Source organism: Penicillium oxalicum, chromosome II (assembly GCF_001723175.1).
Source record: "Penicillium oxalicum strain HP7-1 chromosome II, whole genome shotgun sequence".
NCBI lineage: Eukaryota > Fungi > Ascomycota > Eurotiomycetes > Eurotiales > Aspergillaceae > Penicillium > Penicillium oxalicum.
The window spans coordinates 3,965,066-3,976,750 of NC_064651.1; the positions used below are offsets into that span (position 1 = coordinate 3,965,066).

Here is an 11,685-nt window from a genome sequence, read left to right on the forward strand (position 1 = left end):
AGAAGTCTCTCGAGTATTTGTGATGAGATCCGAGCCGATGGGGGAAAAACAGAAAAACAGAAAAAAAAAGTGTTCATCGACATCGATGGTGTACAACTCTCACTGGACGAGCGCAGCGTGGGACCTGAACCGGACCCGAAAGGGGACATGATGTACATTCCTAACCCACTTGCATACAAGACGAGTACTACAATATACTACTATGAGTAATAAATACATGAGTACATGTACTCATGTACTCATCGCAGCGAAAGAGTCAGACTCAACCCCAAATTCCGATTTCTCTCAACTTTGGGTCAGGGGAAAACATTCTCGTATACACAGACACACAGATGCACTCACGGGTATGCCGTACCCGTCTGACTGCTGTGGATTTGAGAAGAATGATCCAACCTCCACGGGGTACCATCGGATATCTCCGAAAATACTACTCTTACTGACTCCCTTACTATGTACTTGACTGCAAAACAATACAAGCAGACATCGCGGGCGGTACATGTCCCTCTCACGGGCAGGACTGGGGACCATGGGTCGTGTTACCCACCTCCTGAGTGCCAAGCTACGCGTCCGAAACGAAGATCTGCAAAAGGCCGACTACAGGGTTCTAGGAGAGAGTCTTTACCAGAGAGTTTCCGAGTCTAAAAGTACCAACCTTCCGTGTGGACGGAGACTCGGGGACGACAGATTCCCAAGAGCGCGGAAACAAGATGAAAAAGTGGCTGTGCAGGTGGCTGGAATGCCCCATTCGGGACGGACTGCATGCCGCTGCAGCCTATTCATTTTGCCAAGCCAAGCCTCGTCCAGGCATTCATATTTCGATCAAGCTAGGGAGCCTATCACTCTAGGGAGATTAAGAACGAGAGAGAGAGAGAGAGAGAGAGAGAGAGAGAGAAGAGAGAGAGAGAGAGAGAGAGAGAGAGAGAGAGAGAGAGAAAGAGAAAAGATTAAAAAAAGGGTCACAATCATATAAATCAATGTTCTCCGTCGAGGAGTCTTGTTATATTCAGAAAAGAACAATTACGCTCGGTGATATGTTCTCGTATCTATTATCCAGACATGGAATCCCAAATGCGGCAGAAGCAGCCAAAGTGCAAAACGCCGGGAAATGGAAAGAAAAAAAGGGGAAGAAAACAGATCGCAATGAAGGAGAACACACGAGCTCCGCAGCGCAAGCCGTGCGTCTCCAAAGCACAAAACAAGTCATGGAACGGTGGTGGGACAGGGGCATATGCCGTCAGAATCATTTCCATCCACGCAAAACGCCAGAGTGCGGGAAAGGAAGGGAAGAAGCCGAGGCAGGGAGAGATGGGAGGTCGAGAGAAAGTGAGTGGCAGAGGGTATAAGACATATACACTAAACTCGTACAGAGGAAAAAAGGACGCATGAAACAGAGGTCCCGGAAAGGAAGAGATTCTCCGAGCCCGTGCTCGGGTGGGTGGGTTGTGCGCCCGCGGAGGAGAGTTTTGTTTTAGGGCTTGGACAGTTGCTCCTTACGGAAGAAGAGCAAGAAGCCGGCACTGGAGAGAAGGAGCGGAGAGACCCAGGGTTAGCAGATGGCACAGATGGACAAGTCAAGAGGAAAGGTACCTCGGAGCACGGGGTCAAACTTACGGGATCAGCAATTGACAGAACAGCGCAACCCAGAACCAGGCGTTCGCAAGAGAGGATGCACCAGTGGTCACATCGGGAGAGATGGGTCCGGGGCCGGTGGCATTGGGACCGAATGCACGAGCGCAGATGGTCGCAATGGAACCGAGGACCTGCGAGGCAATCAGGGCAAACAGCATGTGCACACGGGTCAAGGTCTGAAGCAGAATGACACCGATACCCAGACCCTGGATCGAGTCCAGGACACCCAGCCACAGCCAGAGACTGCGAGAGGCAAGAGCACCGCTAGTGTAACCGCCCACCCAGGGAAGGTAGTAGCCAACACCGGAGATGGCCCACCAGATCTGGATGAATCGAGGTGCACCCAGACCACAGGCGAACACGGGAAGGAACCAGCTGTGCGTCTTGGAGTATCGGCTGATGATGAACAGGAAGATGCACCACACAAAACCGAAGAAGACGATACACAGGATGACAATTTGCCATGCGTGGGTGTGAATCGAGTTCCACAGGACTGAAGAAGCAAGAAGAAAGGGGAGTTAGTCAAAGGGTCTTCTCATGATTCGCGGGACACCGTGCAGGACAAGGACAGGGCACTTACAGCTCCAATTACGACCGTAGGGGGCACTGAGGAAGAAGTTCTGGAGGATCACAGCCACAAAGTTCCACAGGACGATCTTTCGACGAAGGAGAGACTTGTAGAAGGAGGGAACCTTGCCGGGCTTCTGGCGGTAGTAGTTGGGCAGACCGAAGATCAAAAGGACACCAATACCCCAAAGGAGAACGGTAATCGGATAACAGATGGCCCTGTCACAGAGAAGGAAAAAAAAGCACCCAAAGTTAGCGCATACTCGCAAGATAGTCATCATAAGGGTACTTCAGGGAGGAGAGGGAAGGTAAAGATGGAAGGATACGTACGACATCTTCCAGGTGTTGGCGAGAATGTTGTCATCGGTCAGGAGACCCGCACTCGAGGCTTTGCTGAGCGTCGAACCCCAGTACCAGAGGGCAATCACATAGGCTTGCTGAATACCCTGAATCACACAGGCGCGGAAAATCCAGGTCTCCACGGGAGCACCACCTTCGTCACCAAAGTTGGACGCAAAGAAGATGGAGCCACTGGACGAGGCCGCGGCGTAACATCCACTGCCAACATTCTGAACCCAGGCACGGCTCAGCTCACCCGACACGAAGTGGGCGGAACCGATCAACAGGAAGGCGAGACCATACAGGAACCAAGGGACAGAAAGGCAGACAACGGATTTGAAGTATCGGAACACGAGCCACCAGCAGATCGAGGTGAGGGCGTAGGTGGTCGCGATACCATACAGCTTCTCCGCCGTTTGACCCACCTCGCCGGTCAGAAGGGTGATCTGGTAGGAGTTGGCAGCGATGATCTGACCCAGCGCGAGGAAGAGCGAATACACCGGCCAGTCTCCAATCTTGATCTGCATCCACTTCTTGAGGCCTGTCGGGGGAACGTAGTCCTTGCCAAGCAAGAACTCGTCATCTTCGGAATCACGCTCGTCACTTAGAGCGATATGAGAAAGGGCGTCATTGAATGACTCACCGGCCGGCGATGCGTTGTGCTTTGCGCGATAGATCGAAGGCGTGGGAGACTTGAAGCGTCCCAGCTTGGCGTCGCGGAATCGGTCAAACCATTCTTGTTCACTCTTGACGAGGAACTCCTCGATGCAGAGCTGGGTCTCGGAGTTGGAGCCATTGAGAGCCTGCAGTTTCTGCTCAAAGTTATGGTAGTACTCGCCAGTGCCGTCGGTGAAGAAGGGATCCACCTTCTGCAGCTTGAAGTCCTTCTTGCCACCGACAACGGAATCCAGGGACAGAACGGAGGCGTTACTGTACCGGTGGCTGTCGCCGAATGGTCGGGGAGGAAGAAGCAGCGAGTCCGTAGGAGGGGGGGTACCGGGGCTAGCCGGGGTATGAACGAACTGAGGACGCAGAGATTCGTCACTCGGACGACGCCGGGGGGATGACAGAGGGGAGGAGTAGGAGACAACTTCCTTGGAGGCGGCTTGGGCGCGACGGCTCTCCTCGAGCTGGGCAGGGGTCAGCGTATACTCATCTTCGCCGTAAACGCTGTGGGCACGGGATTCGTCGTCATCGGATTCTTCCGGACTGCTGTCCCCAGACTCGGGAATGTCGCTCTCGGTCTGTCCATGACGACGGGCGCGAGCACGATGGCCAGGTCCGGAGCGGACACCAAGCGAGAGCGATCGACTCAGACCAGACTTGGGCAACTCGGTTTCAGAGGCATTGGCATCTCGGCTGTAAATACGGGGCGAGCCAAGGTCGTTGAACTGACTGAAGCTGGAGTAGCTGCTGTCTCGAGAGTGGGGGAGACCAGAATGCATGCCGGGGGGTGCAAGCGGACTCATAGGAGGCACGCCCATGCCAATGGTTCGCACCGGTCCGTTGGGGGTACTGGTACCTGAAGCAGTCATGGGACGTCCATGACCCTTGGAAACTTCCTTCTCATGGACAGTGATGGCGGTGGTCTGCAGAATCTCAAGGTCCTCCACCCACTGAGCGACGGGGAAACGCTGCTTGGCGGATCGAGCACGCATCATGGCACGAGTCTTGGTCTTCGAGTTGAGCGCAGCGTCAATGGCGAGCTTGAATTGCATCAGCAAGTGAGAGGTCGAGGTCGATTCCACATTGTACCACCAGCCGGGCATCTGACCCAAACCACCGACACGAGCTCCAATACCCAGGGCACCCTTACGACCGAACTCGACAGCGACCAGACCGAAGGGCTCGTCACGGGACGGGATCAGGGCGAATTCGGCTCCAGAGAAGATGAAAGGCGGCAGAGCAGTGAATTCGGGCTTCGAGAAGACACGGCCAGGGTAAATTTCCATACAACGGCTGAGCTTGAGCGCGGCGAACTTTCCGTAAAGATCGATTACAGGACCGACACAGATCAATTGAACATTGGGACGAGCTTCGAGGACAGCAGGCATAGCATCGGCAATCAAATCAACACCCTTCTGCATGGACCAACGACCGACGAAGACAAGAAGATCAGCGTCCGGGTTCTGTTCAAGTCCGGCCCACTCCTGAGCCTGACGCTTCAGCTCGGCACGGCCAGCCTCAAAGTCGGGATCAACCTTGGCCTCGGGGTTCGGTTGTTTGGTCCATTCGCCGATATCAGAGGGATCCGGGTTAGGCAGGTTGCCGACCTTACGTAGTCCCCAGAAAATGGGGTAACGAGCGTATGAACGTTTACCATACTTCTTCGAGACACCGACAGCACCAAATCCTTGCTGATTAACTCGGAGGTAACTGGCACCGGCGTGGAGCAAGTTGAACACTTCACCGAACTGGACGTACTTGCGAGCCGTCTCCTCATCCAGATTGAAGACCGAGCACACCTCTTGTCGCTCCTTCTGAGTACGCATTGGCCAAAGACCTTGGAACTCAGCATTGTGAAGAGACAAGCAAGCGGGGATAGTCTGCGGGAGAAGGTAGAGGGGCGCGAGAGATCCGTGGTAATCGTTGATGTGATAGAGATCAATCGGGAAACGCTTGATAGCCTCGGCGATACATTGGTTCCATGCAGAGTAGTACACAGCACTGTCCAGGTCGTCCATGCGAGCAGGGTAAGGTTCGTTCTTTGACTGCTGACGGAAGACCGGTGCATCAAGAAGGACGTAAGTGATGTTGTTGAGGCGATGGTACTGGACTTGGACCTGGAAAGTGCTACCAAGAATGGTCACCTCCATGGGATCTGCCACCTCGTCGACAGGGTAGTCAATACCCCCGACGCAAGGAACAACCCAAATCAGATCTTGGTGGCCCAGGGTCTTGCCCATGAGCTGAGCCATGACACCCAAACCACCAATCTTAATCTTAATGGCCCAGTCCTCAATATCGTACTCCATGGTTGCGATCAAGACCATGCGGCGCTTGCCAGTGGCACCTAGACTGCCCAGATTGGTGGTGCTTTGCATAAAACCAGCTTTGTTGGCCACACGCATCAGAGGATTGGCGGATGGGTTGGGTGAACGACCTCCCTTGAGCTTCTTCAGGAAGACAAGCGGAGAAAGGCTGGTCTTCTCACTCACACCCACCTCGTTGAATTTGACCTTGTAGAAGGAGACCATGAAAATATAAACACAAGCGGCACCAGTCAAAGCCGGAACAATCCAGAAGAGGATGAACATGACAATCTGGTAGATCCTGTGTCCAACGGGAGAGAGATGAACGCGGAGAGTGCCATCAGCAATCTCCAGCCGCCACGAGACATAAGGCGATGGCGGGGGCTTGGTGATATTGAGCAATGTGCTTGAAAGAGAAGAGGGAGGCATGCGATCCAGCACGCTGTCGTTGTCCATGTCGCCAAGAACCCAACTTTGAGAAGGTGTACCATCGGGGTTGACGCCCCAGATGTTGAACTGTCCAACTGCGGGCCATTCTGATGTGAAATGATACTTCCAAAGCCCGTCGTCGGTATCCAGGTGAACCTTGTTGTCAAGGCCCGCATCGTATCCGAATTGGTTGTAAGGACCGTTCCAGAAGACATGGGGGAAGCGACGCTCCCGAGGACGATCTGTGTTCTCCTGGTTGATCCAGTTGACATCACCCTCTTGCACGTAGTCACTGCTTCCGGTCCAACGGTTCCAATATTCGACACGAACATGGTCACCAGGCCACTCTTGCAGCTTGGTGCCATTCCATTCTGACCGCTCAATCGTGACGTTACCACCACCGTTGTAGTTCATCCATTTTGAGAAAGAGGATCCCCAATTGGTCGAATAACGCCACTTATCTGCACCAGCAGCATGGTGCTGGATGAACAGGGTGTCATTGCCCTCATGCTGATGCAGCAAACTGCTCGAGTAGTTCGCGGTGAAAAAGACCATTGGGTTGTCGTCTTGGCCAATACGAAGCAAGAAATTATCCACTGCATCCGTAAAGCGATCGCCTGCCTCGTTGGAGGCATTGTTCACCGTCAATCTGTGGATGCCGTTGTGGACATTCACGAGATTGGCTTCCCAAACGAACCTGCTTGGCAGCTGGCCGGTGAAATTCAGTTGGTACGGTTGTTCGAACTCGGTAGGGCAGTTGACGGAACCGGGGTCGATGGAGGGCAAGGCATTTAGCTTTTCGACGGACGAGACGACTGAGATGCTTTCGGTGATTGATTTACACGACATCGATTCCGTGAAATAGAACTTGATGTGCACCGTCTCGGTCTCGTTCGCCTTGACGGTTGAGAGCAGAGGGACGTCGTGACCGGGTGTAAAGTGGGTGATGGATGGTTGAGGAGCCTTGTAGTACTTTGTTGGCACATATGCCCCAAATCCGTATCGCTGCAATTTCCATTCAGGGTAGCAACCAGCCTTGGCTGAGCTATTGGAATTTGTGACCGGTCCGTCCACCAAAGTGACCTTGTCGTACGGGTAGAAGAGATTCACCACCTCGGTTCCCGAGTCGAAAGGAGAAATCAGGGCATCTTTTTCGGAGTTACAATCAAACTTGTACGTCGTGGTGGCATTGGCATTGTGGTAAACCAGCCAGACGGGAGTGTTGAGTTGATCGCTGCCGAAATCCTGCGGGTTCTTTCCGTCAGTCCAGCGGAGGCGCGCAACGGACCAGATTCCGGTCTCCGTCTCGGTTCCGTTAGAACCAGGGTAGAAGATCTGTTCTGTCTTGTTGGACAACGGTTTCAGAACATAGCCATCGTTGAGGACCGGGAAATTCTCTCGCATCTGGTACATGTGTTTGATCGTGTTGCGCGCCGGATGAGCTGGATCTCGGTGGTCCTGGGTGAGATTGCTATCTCTGCAGCCGTTCAAAGCGTTCATCAAAGGCCAATGGTAGTACTGGGAGGATTGAAGCGAGAAGCAACCATGAGTGTGCCAGGCGGTCGCGGCCGACATGGCCTGACGGCCATAGATATAGTTGGATGCAGTCGCATCCAACGCGTAAAACGCTTGCTCTTCACCCCAGAGGAGAAGCGGAATACCCGGCATCACCAAAGTGGTCACGAAGAGTCCGAGCATCTGTCTTTCCAGTCCCCATTGAATGGCTGGCCAACGGAACACATCCTGGTTGGTAGCGCCGTACATGTGGCGAGGGTCGAAGACACCGGTGTCGGCATTGACCAAGTCGTTGGTGACCACCATCTCCCGCCACGCCTCAGCCCAATTGACGTGCACATCGTAGCCGGCCTTCAGTTGACCGTCCATGCCGAGGAATCGAGTCAAACCACGGTAGGTGGAGTAGTGAAAGGCAGCGCCGTCGATCGCCTCCTGACCAGCCTCGCGAAGGAAGTTCTGAGCCTCGGATGCACCCGTCAACTGAACGGCCTCGTTGAAAGCTTTGTTCATATCATTTGGATTTCTGTACCCTGGTCCCTGGTTGGGTTGGCGACCTCGTCCGAGATACACGGAACCAAAGGTATTACCACCGGTAATTTCGCCAGAGATGAAGAAGTTTTTCTTTCCGACCGCCCGCGCGCATTCACGATATTCTGAAGACATGTCTCCGAGTGCGTCAACCGTGGCCTGAGTCGCCTTGTCGTATCGGAAAGCATCGATGTCTAGAGTTTGAATGACCATGCAGGAGTGCTGAATCAACCTTTGCCGCACGGAGGGAACCCATTCGCGAAGACGGTCCTGGACGGATGCGAACTTGGCCAACTGACGTTGCCAATCTGGGAACACACCGAAGGCTTCAATGTCACCGTATTGATCGAAGTCGCTATCGTAGCAGCCAACGAGGCCCTCGATTTGAGTCGCATTCACCGGGTAACCGTCTTCGTACCAGAAACGGGGATAATCACAAGTGTCGTTGTATGTATTGCCAATGTCAAAGTCCACGTAGCGACGCGAGGTCTTCCACTGGGTTTGATGTTCCTTAACCGAAAAGGGGGTGGTCGAGTTCAGATAGCCTTCGAATCCGATCAAATCACCCATCCTGTTTACATGGAGACCCAAGTAAGCCGACTGCCATGATACCTAGCCCAATCTTTTTCTTTTTCTTGTTGGGATGGTTTGGGGAAAAGGGGCACAAAACTTACGTGGCGATCGTGTTGTCGAACATGACATACATGTCCCGCTTGTGGATTTCATCAATCGCATTCTGCCATTCTTTAATGGTGGCATAATGTCTGTCGAGCAGGGTGGTATCAAGACACGAATATCCGTCGAAACCCCAAGGCTGGTTCATGAACGAGGTTCCTGCAATATAGATACCCTGAAGGATGGTCAGTATCCTGAATGCGATCCAGGCCAGGAATTGGCTCCCATGGGATCGGCCATCGGCGTACCTTGATGCCCATGCCCTTCAAGTAGTCCAAAGTATCAACCAAACCAGCCACATCACCACCGTGGCGCATTTGAGTCGAAGACAGATCGTGCTCGAAAAGGGTGCCGTTGATGTTATCATTGCTAGGGTCACCGTTGACGAAGCGATCCAAGAAAAGGGTATAGAATGGGAATCGCCAGTTGTCCGGAGACGGATGGAAACTTGAACGCGGTGTTGCCGTATATTCTCCCGGATGCTGCGCATTCTTATTTGTGTTGAGGTTATAGTCTACCCATTGTTCGTCGTATGGCCAAGCAGTTGCCGTCGTTGCTAAGAGGGCGAAAAGCCCGCCGGAGAGCAGCCACCTCATGATGAGGGCTTGGATGACTTAAGTGCCCTCCTCAGCGTCTTGTCGAGATTGTCGAAAGAGCTGTCGTGAGAATGAACAAGAGAGGCTCGTCAAGTCAATAGAGACATGCGCGAGATTCAGGTCAGTCTGATGCTGGGGAGTATCTCTTCAATCGTCCACTGAACCCTTCTCGACAACCCGGGGTACAAGTCGACAACGATAGACTGTAGGAAACGAAGGGACAACGCTCCAAGGAACGCAAATAAGGTCGAATAGCAACGAGTTTAGGAATCGAAACGAGAGACGAAGAAGATACAATCGAGAAAGTCCGACCGTAATGGTGGGAAAGGGTCAGATCACGAAGCTAGACTAAGCTAGATGCGAGTTCATTTTAGTGGCGCACAGAATCCGAAAGGATAAAAATAAACACCAGAGACAGGACTTGTTCTGGAGCAGATGGAGCATATGAAACCTCTATGTAAAGTAATGAGGCTGATTACGGTAACTACAGAAAAAAAAAGTTCATTTAGAACGCTCGAAAAAAAAAGGATGGAAAATTGCGGTGGTGGGTAGACGTCCGTTTGCGGCTGGCCTGTGGAGGCGCTCTACGGAATGATTGGATTCATCCAAACCCACGCCGACAGTTTACGCTAGACCGCAAAGTGCAACTGTGCTGGAAAATTTCACGCTGTACTTGATAATGGGATTATTGAATTATGAGATTATCGATGCATTACCAATTTACCAGCACCAGTCAACCCTCGTTGGCCAGCAAACCACGAGCTCCAGACCCGCTGCCAAGAAACCACTCATGGTTCAATGGATCAGCGCCGTCGAGAGGCCTTTGACCAGAAAGGAGTAGCCGACCTCGTATCACAATTAAGGAAGCTTTTGCACTTCTCATCCCTGGTCATCGATAGGGCTCATGGAATCAGACTCCGACAGCCTGGTTTCATCAGAGGGGGGCTACACTTCTACAAAGGACGGTATAACGTCTCGACCGTCTTATCTTCCAGTCCTCTCTGTGTCCACTGTGTAATTGGGTGTTCACTGGTTCAGTACTCGAATGATGATTGTACTTTTTTTCTGGTTTTCTCCTTCAGCTTGACAAGTCTCTAACTAGACTTGGCTCGCTCCACCTTCGCCAAAGCCCCCTCCCCCCAGCAGCAGCAGAGAGTCCACTCTGCTGCCCCTGCGCGTAGTGCAATGTTTAAGACTACTTCGGTGAACACCATATTACTGTACGGCACACCTGTATGTTTCGCCAAGTTTCCATGCAGCAATTCGGCGCTGGCTCAACATTACACACCATTACGTGCGTCGAGCCGACTGGTTGCGCTGAGGCCGCTCGAACTCTCTTACAGCCCAACTGTGACCGATACGAACTCAATCGGAGAAATACTGGACGTGTGCCACTGAGCCACCCACTTTTAGGAGGGCGAGAAGGGTGCCCGCCATCCGGGCCGACCACTCAAATCCCACCGATAATACAAGGACATCAGAACGTAGCGGCCCGCACTCATCCCCAATCCTCGGTACATAAGACGTAGCGCTTCGGTAGGCTGTAATGGGGGGCCCACCCACGCTGGTCAGCGCGGGCTAGACTAAGACATTCCCGTATTGTAATTTTCATTTCCCAGTCCTCCGCGTCCGTTTGATGGAAGCTCTTGGTCCTCAATTTACAAAATTTCACGTACGGTCACAGCGCATGTACAGTAGTGACTGCGGCCCTCGTATGCGAACACTTGGAAAAGACTTGGCTCCAAACTCGACTGAAACACGGAGCGCGCTCATAGGAAGCCCCGTCTTTGCCTGATACACCAATACTCACCAAGCAAATCCCCCATAGAAGAGCAAAGTCGATGAGGCCTGGACGTAGGATTGTATCCCCCTGCTGATAAGCAGTAAATATCCGAAGATCAGGTCAAGTAAATGCGCGCGTCTGTACTGCAAACGATTCGATGCGTTTAACGCACTGTGGCGGGTAGGCGGCATTACCCTGCTACCTGTCCGGCATCGTGGTGAGACACTTGAGATGTTGTGTCTCATGCGGTACATTGGTGCCACGTACATCCATTGTACATACTCTGTATGCGGGAGGGTCAAAAGTCTGTACTGCACTGCCGATTTGGTGCTACTCTTCCGCCATCGCTTGTTTACTGAGGGAAAGGGGGGGACGGAAATCTCTCTAGGTGGCCGATCTCTCGTTAAAAATTTGGCTGTGGGATATGACCCTGAACGTGGGCGCTGCCCAACTAGACTAGACAAAATGGGAAGCACACCAGAGCATCACTGGATAACTTGACCTGGATCGACGCCGAGGTGTGAAATTTGGACGTTTGCCTGACTGACCTCCCCCTCCCCCCTATGGATTTCAACCTCCTACAGACACTACAGCTACACTTACAGTGACTTACGCTGGAAGTTGGCCATGGAGAACGGGTAGACCCTACAGT

At 52.8% G+C, this 11,685-nt stretch overlaps 1 protein-coding gene across 1 annotated transcript; it reads right to left on the reverse strand.

The window, feature by feature from the left end:
* Positions 1 to 1,468: 1,468 nt before the first annotated feature.
* Positions 1,469 to 9,250, reverse strand: POX_b03243 (Cell wall alpha-1,3-glucan synthase ags1; the record flags this gene model as incomplete). Its single annotated transcript, XM_050112144.1, has 6 exons — positions 1,469 to 1,517; positions 1,612 to 2,122; positions 2,210 to 2,415; positions 2,527 to 8,550; positions 8,654 to 8,829; positions 8,903 to 9,250. 6 exons carry the CDS (start codon positions 9,248 to 9,250, stop codon positions 1,469 to 1,471), a joined length of 7,314 nt encoding a protein of 2,437 aa, XP_049972490.1.
* Between the last annotated feature and the right edge of the window lie 2,435 nt (positions 9,251 to 11,685).